The sequence below is a fragment of the Camelus ferus genome, chromosome 3 (genome assembly GCF_009834535.1).
Source record: "Camelus ferus isolate YT-003-E chromosome 3, BCGSAC_Cfer_1.0, whole genome shotgun sequence".
Taxonomy (NCBI): Eukaryota; Metazoa; Chordata; class Mammalia; order Artiodactyla; family Camelidae; genus Camelus; species Camelus ferus.
The window spans coordinates 30,127,407-30,153,785 of NC_045698.1; the positions used below are offsets into that span (position 1 = coordinate 30,127,407).

Consider the following 26,379-nt stretch of genomic DNA (forward strand, 5'->3'; position numbering starts at 1 on the left):
TTTAATGTATTTTCTCTTCATGTAAAATCCAGAATGACTGCTTGTACTTATGTGATTTATGAAATTCCTGCCTCCCTAGACGATTTTCTGTCTCTCATCAGGACGAATATTTATTTGACTCGAAAGAGCAACTTAATCTTTGATCCTGCTACACCTGTAGGTATAAACCTACAGAGAAACGTAAATACCCTTGGTCACCATTTTATTTTCTGGGAGCATTTAACAATGTGGGGATGCTGTATCTTATATGGACTAAACTGCTCTTTACTGAAGACTTTAGAAATGATATTCTGTGAGGTGAGTTGAGGGAATGGCCTTTCCAGAAACTGGGCAGAGAGTCTGTCCCTGGGTTTGCTCCCAGCTGGTCTGAGGCCAGCCTCCTGTGTATTGCGAATCGCTGTTTGTGACAACAGAAGAAGGAAAAGCGGCAGCAGCCAAGACGTCAGATGTTGCGGCCACAGAGGTAAAGGGGCTAAATGTGAATGACGTCCTGAGATCAGTGCATTTAATACCGTTCAGTAGTGCAATAAGGAAAGGTGTCAGAGATTGAATGGAAAGATAAGGAAATGTTCACTTAATGAAGGCTTTTTGGAGGAGATGAGTTGAAGACAAGTGTTTTGGGACCTGCGGACAAGTCACATAACTTCTCTGAGCCCTTGTCTCCTAAGCCCTAAAGTGAAGAGGTGGGAGGGGGGAGCACTGAGGCGGCTAACATTTCTAACATTCCACAGCCCCATAATTCTTTGTTCTGGCCATTTTGGACGGTTTGGGCAAAGAACAGCAGGCAAGATCTAAATAAAAGCCTGAAAGGAGAGAGAGCTGTTAAGAATGTGAGCTGGAATGGAAGATGTGGGCAGGGATGTGAGTGGCAGAACGGGAACATGAATGATCTGGAATCAGAAGGTTATATTTAATCCCCAAATACAGTCAAGGTAGTAGGGGAAAGATTTGAAAGCAGCTGGCTGGGTAGTTTGCATTAAGTGAATATCTTCTAGTGTAACATTTAATTTCCTTTAATTATTTTAAATGTATTCCAACAGCTTTATTGAGCTGTAATTCAAATACCATACAATTCACTCATTTAAAGTATACAGTTCAATGGCTTTTAGTATATTCAGAGCTGTACGCGTTTACATCACCACAATCAACTTTAGAATACTTTCATTAACCTAAAAAGAAACATTGCTCTGCTTAGCCAACATTCCCAACTGCTCTCCACAAGCCCTAGCCAATCACTGATCTACTTTCTGCATCTACAGATTTGCCTATTTCATGTAAATGGAATCATACGCTATCTGGTCCTTTGTGACTGTCTTTCACCTAGCAAAATGTTTTCAAGGTTTGCCCATGTTGTAGCATACATCAGTACTTCATTTCTTTTTATTGATGAATGATATTTCATTTTATATATATCCCACATTTTATTTATCCATTCATCAGCAGATGGCTATTTGGGTTTCTACTTTTTAGCTGTTATGAATAATGTTGCTATGAACATTCATATATAGGTTTTTTTGTGGACGTTTTCATTTCTCTAAGGTTTATACCTAGGAGTGGAATTGCCAGGTTATGTGATAACTATATTCAATGGTTTTTAAAACTAAGAGATTGTTTTTCAAGGTGCTGCACCATTTCACATTCCCACCAGCAGTGTATGAAGTTTCCAGTTCCTCCACATCCTTTCTAACACTGGTTATTGAAGTGGTATCTCACTGTGGTTTTGCGTTTCCTGATGGCTCATGATGTTGAGCATCTTTTTTTTATGTGCTTGCTGACCATCTGTATACCTTCTTTGGAGAAATGTCTATTCAGATCCTTTGCCCACTTTTAATTGGGATAGTTATCTTTTTATCATGGAGTTATTTTTTTTATAGATTCTAGCTACAAATCCCTTATCAGATACATGATTTACAAAAAGTTTTTTCCTATTTGGTAGATTGTCTTTTCACTCTCTTGGTGTCCTTTGAATCATAAAAGTTTCTAACTGGTGATATCCAGTCTATCTCTTTTTCCCTTTATGTGTACTTTTGGTGTCACATCTAAGAAATCATTGCCTAACCCACTGTTGTAAAGATTCATGCCTATGTTTTCTTCTAAGAGCTTTATAGTTTTAGCTCTTGTATTTGGATCTTTGATGCATTTTGAGTTAACTTTTGTTTGTGAGGTAGGGGGTCTAACTTCATTCTTCTGCATGTAAATAGCCTTTTAATTATTTTTTTAACTATACACTTCTACTTATTTTCTGAGTGGTTGCTCTAGGGCTTTGAATACACATTTTAATTTCTAAGAACTTAGTTTAAATTTATACTATCTTAATTCCAGTGAGATTGAGAAACTTTTCTCCTTTAGCAATCTCCCTCCTCCCCTTTGTTGTTCTATTATTGTTATAAGTATTATATCTATATGTTAAAAATAAAACACCATACTGATCTAATTATTAATTTATATAGTTTAATGTCTTTTAAAGAAGCCTAGAGAAGAAAGGATGGCAAGTGTAGATAGACTTGGGGGTTATAATAAGCCCCTTGAAGGGGAGGGGTATAGCTCAGTGGTAGAGTGCATGTTTAGCATGCACAATTCAATCCTCAGTCCCTCCATTAAAAAGTAAACAAATAAACCTAATTAACTCCCTCCTAAAAAATAAAATGAAAATATAATAAGCCCCTTAAGTGCAGAAATGCTCTCTTTGTTCATCATCATACCCTCTGCATCTAGAATGGTGTTTGTCACATAGCAGATGCTCACTTAACATATAAATGAATGAGCAATAATCCCCATACAGATAATAAATGAACTCCCTGAAGGAGAGATTCTCAATAAGATGTAGAGATGGATAATGAAGATATTAAGAGAATAAGGTTACGTGAGTTGTGGTGATATTCGGGGAGAGGTAATAATCATGGTGAAAAGTAAGAAGAGATTGTCTTTCTCATTTGGTGTCATATGTATCTTCAGGCCTAGCATGGAGCTGGCGTACAGCAGATGCTCAATAAACGTTGAATGAGTCCTATGGCTGGTGCAGATCTTGGAGAATGATGTTTTAGTCTTAGAAGTCCCTGTGTTCCCCAAATGGATATAGTCCCTGCCTTTCCTCAGTGCCTGTGGCTCTAAACTGGTGCTTCTTCTGGGGTTCTCACCTTATGTCCCCCATCCCTACTGGACTGTCTGCTCCCTTTGTGTGACCTAAGCAGGATGGTCCAACTTCTCCAGGATGAGAAGTACAAGCCTGTTAATTAGGACTAAGTAGAGGAAAGACAAGATAAATTGATCATTAACCAAGCTGGTAGGGTGGAGGGTGTGCAGTGAGAAGAGGAAGAAGAAACCATTGATGATAGACAGAGGCAACTGATACAAAACCTGTGATCTTCTACGTTTACTTACTCATTCATTCACCCCCAACATTTGTTGAAGGCTTGCTTTGTACTGGGCTAGAGATGCACAGAACAAAGTGTTCAGCTTTCCTTGTGCCAAATAGTAAATCCTAGACATAAAAAATTACTTTATTGTTATAAAAACATTCTGGAAATAGCTATATAGCCCTCCCAACTATAAACTATTGCTCACCATCTGCCTCTACAAGAATGAAGTCACTTCACTAACCTCTGTAGTCACCAACTTCAACACACCCTGAAAGGAGTTCAGGGCAGAGATCAGGAATGAGGCACACAGTGTTCTGGGAAAAACCAGAACAGGCCTTCAGATAGTTACATATTTTCAGGAGAAAATTTTATGATTTCTTGCTTCTCATCATATCTAGAAAAGCATCTAAAATCATTAACAGAGACATCTGCTCCTTATGACTAGCAGCAACCCTCTGCCAAAATGTGTGCTAGATTGCACGTACCCCCTTTGCTAAAATCACATATGTACTGACCTCCCCTCCTTACCTCTTCAGAGCAGTTCCTCAGAGCTAGCTGAGAGGCTGTCTCCTGGGCTGTAGTCCTCATTTTGACTCAAATAAAACTTAACTCACAACTGTCATGTTGTGCATTTTATTTTCGGTCCACAGCCCACTGTAGTGGTTAAGATGCCTGAGACGGAAGCCTCCCTACCTGGGCTTGAATCCCAGCTGGGTGGAGTTGCCTGACCTCCCTGTGCTGACTAAAGCTTCCTTTTCTGTACCTACCTCCCAGAATTCAGGAGCCATCTATGTATATATGTATTTTTATTGTATAGACTGAGCTGTTAAGAAGCAACAACTCTCTTCTTAAGTATGTTTCATTTTGTTACGCAATTACGGTGGCCAAAAGCTGTTTTTTACCTTCAAAAAACCAGCTCTGCTCTAGAGGTTACCAGAACAGAGAAGAGCCCCCTGGCTGGATAATTCAGAACACAGGAAAGCAGATGCTTTTCTTTCAAATTAGGTTGATAGGAAAGAATTCCAGCCTGAGCTTTCAAAGCTGTGGCAGATCAATGGGCTCAGGGATCAAAGGCACCAAAGGTGATGTTTCTCATGTCAATGGATGAGCCATTCCCAACAAGAATTAATGACTGTTCCCAGTTGGTTTTATCATGTAAAAGGGCAGCATCATGAAAGATTCCTTTTTTAAGGCTCAAAAACAAAAAATCTTTAGATGAGAAAGATATAATAGAAAGGTTGGATGTTTATTTCCACCGCTGCATGCTAAGCACTGCCCACCTCTTCCCTACTCCCCACCAGAGTGTTCCATAACCCACTTGCACTGCTTGGACCTCTGAAGTACAATCACTTGTACAATTAAGATTTGTCTAACTGTAGAAGAGCAGGAGGGTCCCTTCCCGTCAGTTTTCTCAGTTGGAACATAGAACGTACTTCGAACATTGAACATTGGTACCTGATGGTCTTACCTCAGCAGCAGATCGCCTATTTTAAGTCAAGCACAGTGAGTGTCTAGGACATTGAATCCTCAATAAACTCATCATGTGGAGAGGGAGTTGATGGCACATAGTAAGTGTTTAATAAATGTTAAATGAATGATGGTGGTGATGGTGAGCTGAAGATAAAAATTTATCATACATAGGAGTCGTGTCTAGATTTTTCACCCTGAATGATCCCAGACAAGTCATTTAACCAGATCATTCCATGCCTCAGTTTCCCTCTCTTTAAAAGAGAGTGCTAATGAGAATATAATTGGTAGTTTTAGGAGTAAAATAGAACTATGTTAATTCAAAAGAATTACACTGAAGACTCTTACTGCTTAAGTCACCTGGTTATAGCAAGGAGCAGGGAAACAAACAGCTGCTCAACACAGGCATACACTGGTCATCAGGAAAGTGAATACACACTCTTATTTGGCCTGAGGTGCCTTCCACAGCGTGATGCTAACAGGTAAAACAAATAACCCGATGGATATGCAGCTACACCATTACTTACTCTATCTGAAGTAAGAGGAAGAAATAACACATTTAAGTAAAATGACCACATTATATATTATTCAAACAATGACACTTTTGAGAATAAAACAGTAGCTAATATTGGTCACATTGGGAAGTACTTGGACAGTCTTCAGCAAACCAGAATGTATAGTCAGCTTGGGTCTATGGCATGCCCAGAAGCAGCGTCAAATATGCAGGGTTAATTTTACCCTTTTTTAACCTAAGTAAAAATGTTCCCTTCCTGAACCCATCCTTTGTGATAAAGCTCCTCCCAACTCCTCCTAAGATCTAGGCAGACCACTTGCAGCTTCACTGTCAATGCTGGTTGCCGCACCTTCATTTCTCACTGGAAAGTCATTAGCATCACTAAGGCAACTCAGGATGAGGCACACGCCTTCCAGCACCATTTGGTGAGATTCCACCTGTGTGTTTCTTAGTTATTTGTGTGAGTGTTCTACCATTACTCACACCTTATTTTACCTCATTTTCTACCAGTTCTGGTGACCTGTACACATTCTCCTGACTTTACTGAACTCAAGTTTGTATGCATGATGCACCGTGAGGCCAAACAATACCCAAATACTGGAGTTAGGCGCAGAGAAAGGTTTGTTGCTGCCTAAGCAAGGAGAACAAGCGGCTTATGCTGAGCCCCCACCCCAACCCCACCCCTGATCCCGAACTCCCTGAGGGGTTTCAGCTGAGCATTTCGAAAGGCCAGCTGAGGGAGGGGCAGCCCAGGGTATGTGATCAGCTGTGCACAATTCTTTGGTTGATGGTGATCAATCCTTAGGTGCCAGAAGGTCTGGGGGCTAGGAGCCCATCAAGTAGTTAATTTCTTCCATTTGGTGGTGGTTTTTAGCATCTGAAACACTCAGGAAATATGAGATACTAACTATAATCTGGGTACTTTAGAGAGGAGCTATAGCAGAGGATATGGGGGCGGGGGAGGTCTGTCTAGGGAAGCCGCCCATAGGATCCCGCTCAGTTACAATTCCCCCCTTTTCTTTGACACTTCTCAGTCGTTGAGGAGAGCAGGTGTTGGATAAGAAGGGGAATGATGTTTGCATAGAGAGGTTACCCATAAACTCAGCAGAGGAACTCGGTTTCAATCTCCAGTCCTCTTTCATCCTTCTCCAATCTTTCAGGCAATGGGGTGACAACTGCTCTGGCTACTTCCTGATGAAAAGGGGTGTAGTCCTACCTCAATTTGGGGAATGGACACCAAGTTGGAAATATTCCCAAGTTCCAAGTTCTGGATCTGAGTCTTGTATGATTAAGAGTTCATTCTCTGAGGAATTCAGGAGACTAAGCCTGAAAACCAATCTGGAGTTGGTACTTTGGGGGGAACTTGTAGACACATAGCCAGTTGTCTCCTTTGATCTGAGTAGGTTTTAACTTTTGATGTGGTATTAACATATATATGATAAGAGCTATTGGCCACTAGGCATCTCCTTTTTTCTGCTAACATCTGATTTAAAGCAATTTTAGTGTCTAAAAATTTAAGTTACAAGAGGAGACCCTGAGGTCATAAGATTGCAGCTGCCATCTGCCAGCAGACACTGCTTTGAGAATGGCTGATGGCATCCTGAGTGTGACACAGCTCAGAAAATTCAAGTTTGACAATACAGGAACATGTCTGAAATCATGTCCACAATGGCTACCTAGTTTTACCTTGGATTTCTGAATCACAGCTACTCCATTTTGACTTTCAAATGCATTCCTCTCCTCCAGGCCAAAGCAGATGTACAGTGCATGTCCAAAAGGCCATAAAACAGGCCACTTGGTCAGTAAAGTTTAAGTCAAACCACGCATAGGCCAGAATGACTTCTGCATACCTCAATACGTGTAGATGTTTCCATTATTTCCCTTTTTGATTACAAATCTTTCAATAGAAACATTAATGAGCAAAATATCTGTCCCTCAATGCTGGAGTGGTAGCTCCTGCCCCAGGTTTAGTGCCTTGCTGCTAGGCCCCATTTTATTTGCCTAGTTATCCACACTGGGGGAGAACTAATCAGATACTGTGAACAGGCTCAGAGGTATGTTAATGGAGAAACACTTTATAGACCATACATTTTATCGCCTATACCCAGTTGTTACACAAGCATTGTATGTGTGCTTTTAGCAATAGACTTAAGGCAAGCATTGTTATACATTGTAAGTAGTTAGATTCTATCAACTCTGTTAGAGAATTCTCTTTCTATTCTAAACATAAGGGCAATATTGATAGGGAGACAAGCATTTGGTAACCAATTTAATTAAAAAATGTAGATCAAAAGCCAGCAATATCTCAGACAAAACCCAAAAACTACAACCACATTCATTAGCTCACCCAACCCTATGCAGCCAATCCCCCTTGTGAACAGTTCCGTGAAATCAGTCTCAACTAGACCTCTTAAATATCTTACCCAGCTCAGCAGTATGATCTAAAAGAAACCTGCACCTGTCAGAAGGTCTCCTTTACAAATCCTCTCGAAGATGAGGCAGTCCTGCAAAGCATCAGCTTAACTGTCTATAACTGACAAAAGACCCCAAAGGGCAAGACAAAAGATCCAATCACAATGTCCTTGACAAAGCAGCTTAGTCAAGTTGCTGTGACATACAACATTCTAAGAAAACAACCAGAATTATGACTGATAGCATTATGCCAGGACACACCCAAATTTCAGAAACTCTATATAATTTCTAGAACGGCTATGTTAATAACATTTATCCATACCATATAATCTGAGGAGGCTTATCATTCATTTGACAATGCTTCCCATGTAATTTAACATACCAGCCAAACCTAGTTAGTTTAACATTTTCTATGAGATGCCTTAGGGGCCCTCTGAAGCATCTGAAAGTTAGTTGAAGTCCAAAGAACTTGAATTAGAATTTGATAGAAATTTTGTTAAAAATATCAAAGAGTTTTCATACAATCTGTTATCAGAAGCATTCTAAGTAAACTTGTTCTCTAAACAGAGAAAATCCAATTCTAGTCCTGAAAAAGCCTACCTTTAATAACAAAATCCATTCAGCCAATTAAGTTCAATCTAATCTCAGTCCAACCATACCCAGAACTCCTTTTTGAAAGTCTCCCTTTCTGCAAACTTTGCACAACTTCTTGTATCCATAATTAGTTTGCCTCTTGTTTTTCCACAATCAAGAAAAAACAAGCTCTAGAACCAAATCTTTTTTTTTAACAAAATGTGATTCCATTCCTCATTTATTTTAAGGCGTTGAACTTTATTTTTTGGTATCTGCAAATTCCGAACTCACAATTTATCCCTCCACCCCCCTTAACCCATTTCTCATTTTTTCTAACTCAAAACATATATCCTACTTCCCTACTGTTTACTGAAATATTTCCTTTATTATTTTAATAATTTTAATTAACATTTTAAAATTAGAACCCTCACCTCTTAAAAATCTTAATTTCCAGTGACTTTCGGTATCTTATTTTGTTTGGGAATGACCTAACTATTCAATAAACTTCCATCATTTATCTTAATTTAGCACAACTCTAAAATTTCAAGTTACCAAATATCTGAAGAGCTCATTTTCAAGTAGACATTCCTAAAACAATTGTTTCTAAAGCATTCACCCAAAAGCTCTTATCTCACTTGCATTTACTTCACCTGTAAGAATTTCATCATACCAAGTTAAGTCTTTTTCTTTCCGCTGACAAACTCTGCAACATGCATGAACTTAGTGACCTTCAGTAAACCTAGGTACAGTGAAAGACATGTCTGTATTGATTATACCAACAAGCTTAAGCTAGTTTTATATCGGATATCAATTCAATATTGACTATTTCCCAGATCACACAAAGCTGAAATTTATTCTGTCTAGCTTCTTTTATACTTAGAAGTATTTAATTTGTAAGAACCTTCTTTTAAGTCAATTAAATAGAGCTCATTTACAAGTTAATTTTTGATGTAAAAGCAGACAGAACCAGAGATCTCAGTTTTTCCACTTGAGTTTTAAGAAAATCTTTTTTTTTTTTTCCTTAAGAGCCCAGGCACATCTCAAAGGCACAGGAAGAGAAATGCATATCCCTCCTCTTAACTGCTTTTTATCAACCTCAACCGTCTTATCTATTTTCAGGGATTTTTTTTCAATTCCCAAATATCCACTAGACAATTTTATATATATATATATTCACATTCATGTGCCTTACTTTCAGCAAAACCAGGAAGAGAGAACAGGATTTGGACTCATGTACCAAGATACACACACACACACACCCCCCAAGATAAAAGCCAAACTGCAAAAAAAAAAACCATTTGATATAATAGGAGAGCCATTAGTGGCCATTGTTCAAATCTCAGGGAGTGCTGAGCCCACACAGTGTTACAATTTAAAAAAATCTTTTTCTTTCATTTATGGAAGCATAGCTGAAGATCTCCCAGTTTTGCAGAATATACCCTATGGGGGACTATAAGATGGAACAGAACTCTGATCATCTGTACTTAATTATTCACAGCCAATGTTATCAAATATCAAGCAAACAATTCAAAATAGTCTCTCATGATCACAGTTCCCTAGCCCCAGAGAGACATTCCCAACCAATGCCCCGTCAGTCCGAAAGGGGAGAACCCCAGGCATGTCCCATCAGAGATGAAGGTGAATGAAAGACCCAGGCTAGAAGGGGAAAATTTCCACCAACACAATAGGGAGGGACATTCTGGTGTTGTCACACACAAGCCCCGTTACTCACCAAAGACATTTCAACTGGCCTGTGCAAGTACTGATACACACACACACAAACATGGTCCCCCACACAAAAGATCAGATCAGCCTGAAATATAGCCCCGAAATTCCACCTTCACTCCCAGAGACTTCCAGAGTGGTCTAGCTCCTGAAGGAGAACCAGACCCAGAGTGTCTCACTGCCCAGAAAGGAATGAGCCCAGATAGAGTGGAGAGAATTCCCAGCCTGAACAAGCTGGAGCCACTCACCCTTAGGCGACACAATGTGCAGCCCCGTACAGTTCTCGGCTGCAAACAGCCTCGTGCCCTGGGGGGCCAGCAGCTGTCAGGGAGAGCCCCTCCCAGTTCCCCGGAGTGAAGTGAGCTCTGGCAGCTGCCTGAGACCCAGAGAGGGGGCTGCCATGGGCACAGACTTCTAGGCAGGCTTCACTAAAATTGTTATCAAATGCAAGTCCGTGTGCTTGATGCACAGTGGGGCCAGACAATACCAAAACATCGGAGTTTGGAACAGAGAAAGGTTTACTGCAGGGCTGAGCAAGGAAAATGAGTGGCTCTGCCCAAAAAAGCCCCAAACTCTCTGAAGGGTTTTAGCTGAGCATTTTGAAAGGCCAGCTGAGGGAGGGGCGGCCCAGGGTATGTGATCAGCTGTGCACAATTCTCTGATTGGTTGATTTCTGATTGGTGATCAATCCTTAGGTGCCAGAAGGTCTGGGGGTTACGTGCTCACGATCATCAAGTAGTTAATTCCTTCCATTTGGTGGTGGTTTTCAGCATCTGAAACACTCAGGAAATATGCGTGAGATACTATTATCCAGGTACTTCAGAGAGGAGCTACAGCGGAGGAGATGAGAGAGAGGTCTGGGGAAGCCCCCCGTAGTCCTGCTCAGCTACACCTTTCCTTCCTCCAACACAACAGATTTCCCCTCTTAAATAGCACTGCCCGCTCAACAGTCAGAGGGTACTGACATCTCAGCTGGCTGCACCCGTTAGAATAGCTGTGTGTTTTGGTGGAAAAGAGCCAGGTTTTTTATACCTTTGCTCAACAAATATTTAATTAAGCACTTATTGTGTCTGAGATAACTGTTTAGAGTTCTGGATATATAGTCTAGTCTGTGATTTGTCTGTTGGTTTTCTTAATGTTATCTTTAGATACCGAGAAATTTTAAATTCTGATGAAGCTGAACTTAGCATTTTTTTTTTCCCTATCATGGTTTGTACTTTCTGTATCCAACCCAAAAAACTTGCCCTACTTCAGGGTCCTGGAGATATTCTCCTGTGTATACTTCTAGAAACTTCATGGTACTAAGGTTTTATGTTTAAGTCAATGACCCATCTCAGATTAATTTTTGTGTATAGTGTGAAATAAAGGTCAAGATTCAACTTTTATTTACACAGACACTCCGTAGATCCAGCATCATTTGTTAAAAAAGACTTCCCTTTCCCCACTGAATTGGCTTGGTGCCTTGGTGGAAAATCAGTTGACTCTATATGTAGATCAATTCCTGGACTTCTTATTTTGATCTATTGGTCTAACCTTACACACTGTCTCAATTACTGTAGCTCTTAAGAATATAGTGTGAGTCAAATATGATCACTACACTTAGGGAGCTTACAATCTGATGAGAGGGAAGTCATAATTGTACAAAGAGGTGGAGACTATCACAGTGCTAGCCACAAACGCAGAAAGTACAAAAGAGAACTTCACCTGGATTAGGTGGTTGGGTGCAGAAGCTGCCTGAGGGAGGTAACACCTAACATGATCCTTAAGGGATCAGTAGGATTTTGCGGAAGGGAGGACCAGGCATGGTGCCCTCAAGAGTAGTTTGGCTGGAGAGGACTGAGTGAGGTGGAGATTGGAGGAGACGACATCAAAGATGAAGGAGACCACATCGGACAGGACTTGAAGTCCATTTTAAGGGTCTTGGATTTTACTCTGAGTGAGAAGGGAAGCCATTGAAAGGGTTTTCAGTAGAGAAGTGACATGATCTGAGATCTTTTAGAAGGATCTTCTAGATGCTCTGTTTGAAACAGACAAATGTTGGTTTGGGGCTGGTGGAGGCCAGGTAAGACAGAAGCTCTGAGACCAGCTAGAGGAACTATAACTAGAATATAATCAAAACCCAATGGTGGCTTGGACTCAGTGGTAGTAATGGGATGATTGTGGTTTGGGCAATAATGGGATAAAGTGACCATGTTCTAGATATATTTTGGAAGTAGAGGCAATAAGACTTGCTGACAGACTGAACATGAGATATAAGATAAAAAGAGGAGTCAAGGGTTTCGGCTTCAGCTGGGAGGGTGTGTTGCCAGCTACAACTATGTGAGAGGAGAAAGTCTGGAGAAGAAAACCAGTAGCTTGGTCTTCCTACTTTAGTGTAAATATGAGCGATTATGACCCAAAGTACAAGTAATTTCCCCCATAGAGAAGCTAGGTGGTAACAAGAGTAAAGATAAAGATAAAGTCGTCATGCAAGCCGTCGAGCCCAGTGTGAGCAGCACTGTCCCAGGTGGTGGGGGATGTGTCAGAATGGACGCGGGCCTGGCCATCAGGGAGAGCTGTGAGGAGGCCTGATTCTCACAAAACAAAATGGAAGAAATATGACGTCAAGGACCAGATGCTGGGATACCCATTTCAAGCGGCATAGGATAGTTCCACTGTGGTCAGGAGTAGTCAAAGAAGGAAATGGGAGAGGAGCCATCTTCACAGGCTGGGGAAAACTTAGGAAAAGGGGCAAAATTGTGGGAATAAGCAGGAGCCACTTAGGACACAGATATTCCAAGCCTGGCTGGAAGAGTTGTCAGAAGGACTAGAAAACTTGGTTCCTAGCACATAGTAGACACTTGATAAAGGACAGCTGATAGGGGTTGTAATATTGGGGACGTGGATAAGGATAAAACTATGTGTCTGACTCTCTAGAGTCCAGCCCCACCCCTATGTCAACACCTTTGCCCTGTTTCCTTTCCTGGGCTAACTTCTAATACTTCTATTTGAAGACCTTCAAATCTGGCCTTCTAAATTGTTTGTGAAGGGGAAAAGGAATTGGACTATCATATTTCAGCACATCCATGCAGGTCTGTGGGTTTTCACTCTGCTCATTCCTGTGAATACTATAGTGGTCCAGAAGGGGGCAATGTGACACTTGGACTTCAGGAAGGTTTTATTTTATTTTTTCACATATGTTTTGGATTTCATCCTCTATTATTAAAACCCAAAGCTCAGGTCAGGGCTGGAATGATCCATAGATGTCATGGGGTCCAAGACTCCCACTTGCCAATTCTGTCCCACCCACCCTCCTATCCCCACCCCCCAGTTGTCATGCACTAATTCAAAATATATTCTTCCAGACCTTTTTATATGAATATACAAATGTACTTGTGTGTGTGGTCTGTCCCAGCACCTAATACTGACTCCAGAATTTCTATCCAGCTGGGTCTTGGGATAGTAATATGACTGGAAAAGGTGTGAGCCTCTGTGTTTACATGGCCCTTTACATTCAAGAAAATATGACTAATCCATATCAAAGTATGGGTGAATCTGATGGAGAATTGGGTGATGGGAGAACTAAAGCCTACACAAGCCGCCTCTTGGTTCAGTCCCTGAAAGCAACATATATTGAATCATTTCTCTTATGCCAGTAGTTTGAAATGCCATCTCTATTACATGTTATGTTTCCATATCTCTGAAGATGTTTAAAAATTCTCTATTCTGCTCGTTCAAATCACTGTCGCACCCTGACACTTGTTCACTTTTTATATTTAGTAACATCTCTCTTGTCCCCTGACACTACCACCTCTCACTTACTTCCACTGAGGTTTCAAATCCACTTGAATTTTTAACGATGGTGAAAGTAAGAGCTTTTGTTCTGTGTCCGCCTCCATGACCGTAGCCCTCCAGCCTCCTGCCATGGATGACTTTCTTGAGTTCTGCTCAAGTAGAAAGGACATCTTTTCTGACATCCCTTCAGGCCATCACTCAAGCACTTTTCCTATTTCTTAGTGAACACACTACATTAGAGTTGAGGAAAGTTATAAGGCAGCAAAAGAGCAGTTTCTGCTTTGACTTGCAAACATTCTTAATCCTCTAAAAATAAACCATGAGCTGCAAATAGGCATGAGTGTTCCTTCTCAAATAAGTTACTTCTGAGGAGATGAAGGATAAGTTTTGTTTTTCTGCTCAGGGCCACCTGCTTGTGATTCAATCCATGATTTCATTCTGTATCTTAGTGCCATTCCTTATTGTTTGGAGGCAGGCATGTTCCCTCAGAGAAGCTGGGAAGAGTTGTGTTTTGGAAATGAATTATAACTGAAATTCAGATCTTTATGGGGCCTGAGTTTCTGCCATGTCTCTACTGGAACATGATCTCATTCTCTTCCTCATGTGTTTGAAATTCCTGGTTTCACATGTTGTAAGGTTAACTTAAAGTCTCCATCTCTTGGAGCTAATAGTCAAGATATCAAGGGCAACTTTCTTAATTTCAGTCAGCCTAGGTTTTGTTTTTCATTTTAATCTGTAAAAAGGAAATGACAGTCCCTTTCCTCGTAGGATTGGGACTCATTCATCCATTCACCAGACATTATTGCTTGTTGTAAAATACTTAGCATTTTTAAATTACAAATACTACATTTTTTAATCTAGTAAATTTTAACGGTTTTTTTAAATTGCATTATAGAAAAATTTAATACAGATAAAAAAAATGTCACAAAGAACGTTATAAACCTCCATGTGCTCATCATTCAACTTCAAAAATGATCAGTTCATGGGCCAATCTTGTTTCACTTAAATTCCAATCATTTTCTCCACTTCTCATTATTTTGAAACAAATTCCAGACATGTTGTTCTATCTAACAATCATTTTTAAAGATTAATGTTTGTCCTATTTAAAACTTAATTAAACCTTTTTAAGAATTTTAAGCTGCCTTTATAATTTAATTTATTTCATTTCCTTTTTAAAGTACTTTATTTGATTAACAAAAAACTTCCAAAATACTAATTCTTTTTAAAATAATTCTTACAAATATAATGATAAGCAAATGAACAGGGTAAACCTTAAGTTCTCTTAAATATGTTCCAGTGCTGTTTACAAACAATAAAATTTCAATTTAAAACCATCAGTCTAAATCAATTATTCAATTCTTCATTTTAAATTAGAATTACATAACTATTTTGTTACTTTATTATGCCAGATTTTCTTCACATTACAAGAATATAAAACACAAGTTTCGTACAGATGCATGAAAACAAATTAACACTTTGGGATTTGAGTCTCAAACATTTCTGTTTTTACTGCTAATCTTCCCGAGGTTAAAAGATACTCAATCACTAAAACTGTGTCATCCTAGACTTCACAGAGGTGGGTGATTCCACTCGTTTGGCTGCATTTGTGGGTTAACTCAACTGATCTGTTTTCTGTTTCATTCTACACTGAATTGTTATCGTAATCTTTCCCTTGGGATGCAAATTTTTACAGATATTTGACAGTTAACTGAGTATTTTATAGCTTTGTCTAACTCAGAAGTCAGAGTTTTAAGAAAATCCCAATGAGAGAAAGGTATTCTGTAGGAATGAATTAGATGGTCAAATAAACTTAGAGAATATTGAATTAAACAAACAAACAAACAAAAACCAGATTTGAATTGTTTGTGTGTGTTTTAAATACCACAAGATCATAAGGTAGTAATGAAAATATCTAAGAAGGGTGTAATATGCACAATTCCCAGGTGTATTTGACAGTGAATTTATGAACTGCCCTCTCCTTTTTTTTTTTTTCCTGATGATGTTCCAAAAAACTTAGAGAAGAATCTGCAAATTAGCAACCTGATGGCCAAATCTGGCCTGATAGTTCAGTTTCACTTGGCCACACTGTGTTTTTAAAATATTTAATTTTAAAATATTTAAAAATTGAGAGGGTTGACCAAACATTCATTGACTTCCAGTTGCTTTTAAAGAATTAAAAGCTTTGGCCAAAGTACTCCTGCATTCCTCCATGGCTGTCCTGGCTGACGCTGAGCCTGGGTTGCCTCCTCATGCTGGGTGTGGGGGCTGCACTCAGCCCCCACTGAACACCTGCCCGGCCCTCCTGGGCATTTGAGTCCGTGACTTTCACAGTCAAGAGGACCTCAAGCATAGTAGAGTTCAGCGTGGGAAGACCTGATGTAAGCCCGGCAGCCTGGGTGGACTGGCCATGGATGGTGAATGCAGGTGGAATGGGGGAGCCCTGGGCCTAGTGGCTGGGAAAGTACCATGCGATCAAGCCGGGCGAGAGGGAGTGTCAAGGAGCCACACTGCTGTTCAGCGCAAGGGCGGAACCAGTTCACATAAATTTTCCATTTGCTTCAAAATTTCCCAATTGCCACCACTCCCCACTCCCCTCCCATGGGGATCTTGTGTATTGAGGAATAAAGAGCTAAGGCCAAAAACTAATAAGGTGCAAATAATTTTTAAGTGTTGAAAATAGATTTTCAAATGAAGCCTGTTTGCTAATGATTTCCTCTGAGGGTGCACCACGTCTAAGATGGATTACATGGGCTTTGGCTGTGCTTGCATCGTGTTGCCACACATAGAGAAAACCCAGCTATTTTTCTAAGCAAACCAGCCGCTCATCTTGCCAGCTGAGAAAGAGGTTGTCTAAGAGCCTTGCCCAGAAGTTTGGTAACTTAAACTCAGACAAAGAGAACAAAGACGAAATGGTTTTCTTTGGTATTATTTTCACAGTGGGTTGCAAGTCAAGAAAATAAATTACCAAGTAGGCTCTGTTTCCTTTAATCTTATTTAATGCATTGCTATGCAGCCACAGTAAGCTAATAATTAAGGACCATTCCGCCTCCTCTAGAGGTTTTGATCTACAGTGATGCAACTATTTTTGGCTGGTTGGGTTTCTAAGCTCTCTTTAATGTCCATAAAAATCGGTCAAAATCAAAAGGGCAGAGAGTAAAACAATAAACCATGCTTGTGTCTAAGAAAAGGGAGGATATCACCTGCAATTAGGTATGTCATAACTTCCGTTATAGGCTTATTTTCAACATGGTATAGCTTGATTTTTTAGGACACTACTGGAAAGCAGTCAAAATATAAACTATTTATAGCAATCCCACAACCTGTAATCAGGACTTCTGTTTCCAGACATCTAAGACAATTTGTCTTTAGGGGAAAAAAATCCTGCAAAATAAAAATGAGTATTCACAGTCAAACAGGATTTATCTTTCCAGTTGGATTTTTTTCTTCTACTTTTTTAAATTCTATTGGAATGTATGAGAATCGGCGTTTTTTCTCATTTATTACTAATCTTGAAACTTCTGAGATTTGTTGGCAATTCAAGTACAATAGAAGCTGTATGTCTTACTTTATTGGGAGCACAATAGTGTGATTCTGGGAATTCTAGTAATTAGATGTTGGACTCTCTGAACTGAATATCCGCTTTTCTTGTCTCTTTTTCTCTGTTGCTCAACTCTTCTTGATTTTTTTCCTTTACAACTCTTTAATTGAATTCCTTAATTTCAGTTTCTAGGAGAGCTCTTTCTTATTCTCTGAGGGGTTTTGTTTTGTTTCATTTTGTTTTTAACATTGTGTTTTAGTTTTCTGGATAAAATATTTTAGCTTTTGTCTTCTGCTTCCTGCATTGCTCTCTGTTGCCCTCAAGTTCCTTTCTGTCATTACTGTTTTGATTGGGTATGGTTTCGTTCCTTCATTTTGGAGCCTTTCTTCAGGTGTCTGATGCTTCTTGACTGGACGTTCATTCTAAGCAGAAGTTATTAAAATCTGACTGGAGCTCCTTGTCTGCAAGTGAAACCAGCCCCTGGAGGACTGCATGGTAGGTGGTCAGGAGGCTTTGTATTGGAGAACCTCCAAATATTGGTTTCAGGAGGTTTTTTTCTCTTTAACCAAAAGAGGAATCCCCTGCCTGGAAGACCATACACTTGTTTCCCTTGATTCTGGAAACTCAAAGTGCAGAGGTGCAGGAAGAAGGGAATGTGAGGGATCCCACAGCCCAGAGTCTGAGCTAGTGGACTGTCCTGTGCCCTGTGCTCCTGAGCTGGGCTGGGCGTGAGCAGAGAGAGTAACCACCTGGCTTTGAGGGGGGAAGGGGCTGGGGCTCCCACTGCCCACATTCAAACAATCCCCATGTTTTTGGTCTGCTTCAATTCTCCAAATTTTGAGGTAGTGAGTCTCTTAGAGTTTGAAGTCTTTTGAGTGTTCAGAAAGGTGCATCTCACTGGCGTGTCTTTATGTGGAAATTTAGGTTGCAGTTTTCTTCGCCGTCTCTGCTGAATTATTCAGTTTGCTCTCCATCTCCCCAAAATGTATTGACATCTTGCATCTGCTGCTATTTCCTCCCTTCGGGTTTATGCCTTCATTCCCTCCTAATTCCTACTGTGGGGTTTTAGAAGGAAGTAAAGTTCAATGAAAGCATAACATTCTGTATTTAACTAGAAGTCCCTAATTATCTTTTGATTTTTTTGAAAGCAATCTACTAGTATTAGAGAATTGTAATTTCCCTGTATAACCAAAAGTAAAACTAACTTCTTGTATGCCAATTGTAAAAGATGGCAACACATTACGTGTCTTAAATTTTCTTTTTTAAAGGTAAATACATGCATATGGGGAAAAAATGTAAATCATATAAAAGAGTAAATAGTGAAAAGTACACACCTTTCTCTTATTCCATTTCCCAGTCCAACAATTCCCCTCCCCAGGTGCAGTAACTATTTTCTCAGATATACCTTCTTCTCTCTTATATTTCTGATGTCACGTTATGTGTACTCTTCTGACCTCTTAACAGTATATCTTGGATATTATAACTCATTCTTCTTCACAAGTACATAATAATCCATTATATATGTATATGTATGTATTGTCATTTATTTAACTGTTCCCTCCTAATGGGCATTTAAACAGTGTCTGGTTTTTTCTACAAAACAATGCAGCAGTGACTATCCATCTTTATATTAGAACTATGTATACCTTTGAGAATGTGTGTATAGGATAAATTTTAGAAGTGAAATAGCTGAGGCAAACGATACGTCTGTACATTTGTACTTTAATAGCTATGGCCAAATTGACTTGCAAATAGTTGTTCCAATTTATTTCCTCAGTAACAATAAATCAAAGTTACTGTTTCCTAACTAGTGCATTATCAAGTTTTTGTATTGTCTAACTTTAATTTGTAAAAAATCTAATTTCATTGTAATTTTTGTGTGTGTTTCTTTGGTTGTGAGATTGAGCATCTCTTCATATGGTATAAAACCATTGCATTTTCTGTGAAACGTCTGCTCGTGTTCTTTATCATTTCTTTTGGGATATGGGTATTTTTCTTATTAATGTGTGAAAATTCCTTCTTTATTTAGAAAATTAGCTCTTTGTCTCTCACATGTGTTGGAAAGTTTTCTCTGCCAGTTTATCATTTACTTTGTTTTATTTGTTTCTGATGCTTTTTTGGCAAACTGAAATTTATAATTTTACGTTGTCAGATTTAATGTTTTATTTTATGGCCTTCTCTGAGATCATTAAAAAATTTCTGATCTTTTTCTACTATTTTATGGTTTTATTTATTTTACATTTACTTAGGTCAAATCATCTATTTGGAATTTATTTTGCGTGTGAGTGAGATACAGGTTCAATTTTTTTTTTTTTTTTTTTTTTTACCAATTGTCTTGCTAGCTCTCCCAGCAAGTTGCAATTCACTCTCAATACAAACCCACAGCACCATTTGCAAAACTGTAAAAACTCTATTATCTGATCTACGCAGAAGATTAAACCATTTCTCTAGCCATTAAGTCAAGACAGATGGTTCAAGGCCACTGTGTAGGAAATTTAATTTGTATGTGTAGGGTATATAATCCAAAATAGAGCCTGACCACCCTTGGCAATTGTGTCTGATCCCTGTCTCTGGGTCGAATTTCTCTGTCCTTTATCCTTCGTCCAGCAGAAGTAGGAACAGAGCAGGGCAACAGCCTCCTCTTTCCTGTCCTGATTTCTCTTTTTTCAGCAACCCCATGCTTAACCACAGTAACAATATAAGCAATCCTGTACCTAGCTGTATTACTGTGATGTCATCAATTCCCACTTCCAAGGCAGTCTCTCATGCTTTCACTCAGGTTTTCAGTTCAGAATGCTCAAGTCCAAAAATCAAGTTTCACACACATTTAACAAACACTTTTTTTAAGTAGGATGTCATGCTCTGTGCTGAGGGAGAGAGGAAGGGAAAGAACATACAGATGAATGGAACCCAGTTCCCACCTTCACGGAAAGGAGACATTTTGGAAATTGTACCAAGTGTGGTAGGACTCCAGAGAGGAAGGGCAGACATCTTACTGGAGGCTGCAGGAAAGAAAGTCATGCAGATATTCTAGCTGGGCAGTATTTCTTATCACTGAGGATGCCATAGACTTTTGCCCTCCAGTAACATTATCCTGTTTCTGAACCTTCAAAATGAGCTGCTGGGCCCGGAGGCTGACACCTGATCAGAAATACCTAGCACGTAACCTAGGAGAAAACTTAGCTTGTGTCATAGAATGACACAAAGGAAGAGTGGGAGCAACGTGTGCAGCATCAGAGAACTTACTGTGTAAAGGAAATATAACACACTGTTATTTGAACCAGTGCAAGAACTTTTGAAAACTGATATTAATAGGAAGTCTGCATCATCGTTACTGTTGTCTCATTATTTTAAAAGTCTGGCTTTAAATCAAGCCAAGGCAACATGCATATTTTCCTAAACATCAAGAAAGAGAAAAATTGTTTTGCTAGAAACGGAAATAGAAAAATTATTTTGCTAGAAATATTTACAGGCTGTGAGGGCTTTCCTGAAATGTAGACCGAGGCATGTGTGTGCATATTTTCTTCTTACTAAATCATACGTATTCAAGTATTTCCTACTGAGATGAGTCATAACTGAAATTTATAGAGTGCTTTTTTTTAAATGTCTGATCATATTTATTTGTTACACTTAGCTAGCTGCTTGTTTCTAGTATTATAGAATCCTTTTAGATTGATGCTTACAAAGCGGCTTCGCATTCTTTATAAATCCCATACAGTACATTAGCAGGGGGTAATACGTTTTCTTATTCTCTGTTCTTAGGATGAATCAGCACCCACCAAATTTTTGAGACAGCTCACGGCTTAGAGGAAGGCTCATCTAAATAAAGGCCGGCTAACGTGGCATTGCAGGGATTTAATCCGTCTCTGGCTGCCCGTGTGACCAGAAGGCTGATTTGCAAGTTTCTTCTTTCCTGGGGTCCAGATTATCAGGTCTCCGGGGCTCTGCGACTTGACAGCAAGAGAGGTGCAAAATGAATCTGGTCAGAGATAAGCGCCCCCAGCAGGGACCTGGGGGCCTCCACGGGGCTTTTACATACCAAGGCGGAAGATTCTCTGGCCATCAAAGGAAATAGCAAACTGGAGCCTTTGTCCTGGGACGCAGCCTACCTACCACAGAGCATCAGCACTGCTGGCCAGAAAGTTCATGGAGCCTGATCAGGGAAGCGGCTATGGTACCTGGATGTGTGCCTGATTGTACAGTCAGAGCTGGGAGGTTCAACTTGAAAGGAGGTATGAAATGTCTCGAGGGAGGCAGGCCGCTTTGGGCTCGGCTGGGTAGGCTGTGCTGGCATTTGCCTCTGCCCTCCCCTGATTGAAGCCCAGAAAGAGCTTTGCTCATCCAAGAGTCTTTGCCTGGCTCTCAAAGACGCAGGGCTGTGGCAGCCCTTAGTCCCCATCTCCCACCGACCTGGCCGCTTCCGCGCCTCCCCAGCCTGCCCTAGTCGTGCCTCTTTGCTGAGATGGAGACGTGAGCCTGCGGTGGACGATGACTGCCGTGTATGTGAATGGAGGCGGCCTGGTGAACCCCCACTATGCCAGGTGGGACCGGCGGGAGAGCGTGGAGAGTGGCTGTCAGACGGAGTGCAACCTGGAGGACGAGGAGGGACAGCTGCGCCGGCTGACGCCCTTCGAGAAGCTGACGCAGGACATGTCCCAGGACGAGAAGGTGGTGAGGGAGATCACTTTGGGGAAACGGATCGGCTTCTACCGCATCCGAGGGGAAATTGGAAGTGGGAACTTTTCCCAAGTCAAGCTCGGGATTCACTCCCTGACCAAAGGTAGGATCTGACCTCCAAGGAGGATGCGCGTGGTATCAGGACCTCGGTCAGGGGCGGGTTCGGAGTCCAGGGCCAAGGAAGCAAGTGAGGCGACATCACGGAGCCCCTGCTAAGTGCCAGCCCTGAGCCAGACACCGCTCACTGTTATCTCAGTTCATTTTCACAGTGATGGTGTGAGCTCAGTATTTTTATTTTCACTTGATAGATAAGGAAACTAAGATCTAAAGAAGTTAAATGTGGCTTTAGCAGTTTAATCTTAGATAATTTTGACTCCAAAAACTCTCCCCATGTGCCATGCTGATGAATGCACTCAAACACTGAGGGCAGTCTGTCCTCTCCAATTACACCCTGGAGTAGAGTGGAGTATGGCTTGGTTCCAAGGCCACTCACAGTCCAAGTCCTTATTTATAACTTCTGTTTGTGTTTGTGTGTCAATACCAGTGGCACAGGGGACCTGCCGGATCACCTCCATCAGTGGATGGCGGGGTCTAGCCTCTCTTCCTTACCTGAGGCCACTGCTTCTCTTCCGTTCGGGAAAAGGGACTTGAACTCAGGACCGTCCCTGCTTCAGTCTGCTCTATACTAGTTCTCATTGCTGACTGGCTGCTTGCTTTCTACCAGAGACCCACTCTTGCTTGGCTTCTGGTCACTCTGGATCCTAGACCAGCAATGCCCACTGCTCTGGCCTCAGAGGGTTGCTGTGCAGAGAACCCAGTAGGCTTTTGCTGACCCAGCCCATGTGAGCACTTCTCCAAGTTCCCTCTAAATTAGCTAAGCAGGGAGATTATCATGAGGGCGTTACAAGCCGGAAAAAGAGCACTTGCAACTTGGTATAATCCACTGACTCTTTAAAGCCCAGGGGCCCTACCCTCTCCCTGAGAGTCCCCTACAGACAGTTTCTCTCCTTGGAGCCAGACTGCCACTGGGTCTGCAAGGCTGCTCTTTCTTACATTAGAGTTTTGTTTTCTTTTCTTCTCCAATCCCAACCCCATGCCCCTCTCCTCCCTGTTTTTGGCCCCTATAGAGAAAGTACCACACCCCCTACCACCACCACCACCACCACCACCACCACCACACACACACACACACACACACACACACACGCACGCAAGTCACTGGTGCTCCCCAGTCCCCTTCTCTCTGGCTCTGGGCCTGAGTGTCTGGATTCATGTCTTCACATCTCGGCTACTCACCTTACCTACTGGGTAAATTACAGCACTGCGGTGAGCCTCAGATTCCCCACTGACAGAATGCAGCCAGTGACAGTGATTACTTTACTCATAAAAGCAGATCTAGTGCTGGAATTCAAATCTAATGGGGACAGACCTTTTCAATGGTCTAGAGCAGGCGTGAAAAAGATAAAATGCATAGGGAGACGAGGGGCCAGAAGTGGAGCCAGACCACTTGACCAGGAAGGGCAGAGAAGTTGGATAAAGGCCAACCAGGAGAGGAATCAGAAAGGAGAGAGTGTCCAATGTGGCAGAGAGGGCATGGGGGCAAAAGTGTGAGCTAAGGCTGCTGGACGTGACCACCTTGGAACTACTTCCTGAGTGTGGGTTCAGATGTTAGATTCCCGGGGAGAGGAAGCAGGTGGGACAGTGGGAAGAACATGGGCTTCAGAATCAGACAAATCTGTTTCAAATTTTCCTTCAGTCACTTACCAGGCATCTGGTTTCATGCACGTTACTTAGCCTTTTTGGTCCTCGGTTGCCACAGCTGTAAAATAGAGATAATGATTCTTAGGATTGTTGGGAAAATTAGGAATAACTTATACGAAGTGCATGGCACATGGTAGCCTCTCAATAAATGGCAGCTATCATTGCACAAGTCTTTTTTTTATTTAAACTTATTTCAGGAGGAAATTTGATATTATTAAAAAGTAGTGATAACTATGAATAGAAGGTAGTGGTAAAAATAAATACAATGCAAACAAATTTTAAAGTTTTATTTGTTTTTCCAGCTTTATTGAGAAATAATTGACGTATAATACTGTGTAAGTTTAAGGAGTACAATGCCAGAATTTTGTATTTGTGTAAGTTGCAAAATGATTATCACAATAAGGTTCTTTAATGCATTCGTCACCTCACATAGTTCCAGTGTGGTGAGAACTTTAAAAATTTATTCCCTTAGCAACTTCCACAAAATTTTAAAGGAAACTTACCAAGTGACTGAAAGTAACTCAAAACATGCCAACAACCCATCTGAAAGTTTCTCTTTACCTTACTTAGGAGAGTCAAGGGAGAACTGAGTTGGGAATAACATTTCGATGCTGTGATTCAGTGCTATTTAAGACTGCTTCCTGGCACTAAAGTCACCGAGGGCCCCATGAATGTTCAAGGCTCCACTCTGGGAAACTCTGACCTCATCTAACCCCTTGCATTTTACAAATGGGGAGAATGGGGGCCCAGAAGTGGCTGTTCCACTCCCGGTCACAGCAGACACAGCATTGGAACTCTGCTTCCTTTTCGCTGCACAAAGCTACCTTGGGATAGTGGTGCAGCTTGGAGGGGGCAGTTCTTCCACACTATGTCTCGGCCCAGCCGGCCAAACGGGTACCGCTGCCTCCTCCAGCACCAGACCCCCGCCAGACCCCAGCCTACTCTCCAGCCGATCTTCTCCTTTGTGGCAGTCCTGCCAAGGAGTGATCGTGTCCTCCACTGTCTGCAGCAGGGCCCAGGAAACGAAACGATCAGCGAGCAGCAGAGTGTATCACCAAGACTCAGAAGCAGCACGGCCTCCTTTCGCAGCCTGCTTTCTGCCTGCCTTCCCTGTTCAGACAGTGTCTAAGGGACAGCTGCACCTCGTCTTTAAGTGGCAGAAGGGAGTGCAATATTGTGGAGAGACATGGTCTTTGGAGTCAGCCAGACCTGGGTGGAATGCCAATTCTTTTTTTTTTTTTTCTCTAGCTATGTAACCCCTGAACAAGTTATTTTACCATTCTGTACCTCAATTCCCTGAGGTCTAACTGAAGAATATATCAGCCTCATAGGATTGCTAGGAGGAGCAAATTTTTAAAAAATATTACATATTGAATATTTACCACATGCTTAGAGCACATAGTAAGTATTTATTAACTGCTGTTATTAGTCTGCTTTCCAAAAAAGCTAGGTCCTTTAGGCCTGTGTGAGTCACACATCATTTGTATCACGGAACAGAAGCCTGCTCAGCCTAGCTCACACTGAAAGGGGTGAGTCGCGTGCAGGGGATTCTGTGGCCCCGCAGCAGGGAGGCAGAGCCAGGTTTCGAGATATCCTTCTCTCCATCTCCCTTTCCTCCAGGGCCGCATGGTTTCTCATTTCTATTCCCTTGATGAAAGTGTCCCACGTCCGTACTTCTTTCTACAGAGTGGCTTTCTCTGCCTGATTATCCAAAGGCACGTGGCCAAGAATGGCTGTTGTCAGTCCCATATCGACATAATCACTCAGCTTTATCACTCATCTCCATCCCACTAGTTTCATTCAATTTCAGCTCAGATTTTAAAGAGAGAAGATAAGTGCTCACTGGCCAGCCGGCCATGGGCCACCCCTGTGTCAAGTCCGCTGCAGGCTTTGGGGCCACATGGCCCACCGCATCTCAGCAGAGCCCCGAGGGGCACAGAGGCATCTCTGAGAAGGGAGAGTAGAGGCACAGTGAACTGATGGATGTATCACCACAGGGAAAACTGCCAGCAAAGCAGAGGAAGTGCCACGAACCCGCAGCAAGAGGGTGTCTAATCCTGTGGACAGGCTGTGATGGGAGGGGGACAGAAGAGGGATGACAGCAACTGGTATTTGCCTAGTGACTTTCTTCTTTTTTTTTTTTTTAACACCTTTGTTGTGGTATGATTCCTGTACAGTGAACTACAGATATTTCAGATGTACAATTTGATGAATTTTGATAGATGTATACCCCATGAAACCACCACCACAATCATAGCTAACATTTCCACCACTACCCAAAAGGTGCAAATTTCAAACTCCTGATCTAGCCCTTCCCACCCCTTTACCCCTTGGTAACCATAAGTTTGTTCTCTACGTAGTGACTTTCTTCTTGAATGCCAAAGCCTCTTGCCTGTTAAATTACAGAGTTAACTTCATCCTAGTCCCTTGAGTTTCAGAGAATGTGGCGTGTCCCTGCTGTGTGGATGGGAGCCTCGGTGGCCTCACTGCCATGCTCCCCTCACTCCTCACCCACCACCGAGTAGCCCTATTGTCAAAGGTACAGTGTCACCCCCCGGTTATGGGATGGTATGGGTGCA

General features: G+C 41.4%; 1 protein-coding gene across 1 annotated transcript in view; it reads left to right on the forward strand.

Annotated features, from left to right (window-relative positions):
* Positions 1–26,379, forward strand: part of NIM1K (NIM1 serine/threonine protein kinase) — a 59,614-nt gene that overhangs the window by 18,684 nt on the left and 14,551 nt on the right. Inside the window, exon 3 of the mRNA XM_032471649.1 lies at positions 21,125–22,142. Within this exon, the coding sequence (XP_032327540.1) occupies positions 21,851–22,142 (292 nt within the window). The 5' untranslated portion in view covers positions 21,125–21,850. The remainder of the gene's footprint in view (positions 1–21,124; positions 22,143–26,379) is intronic.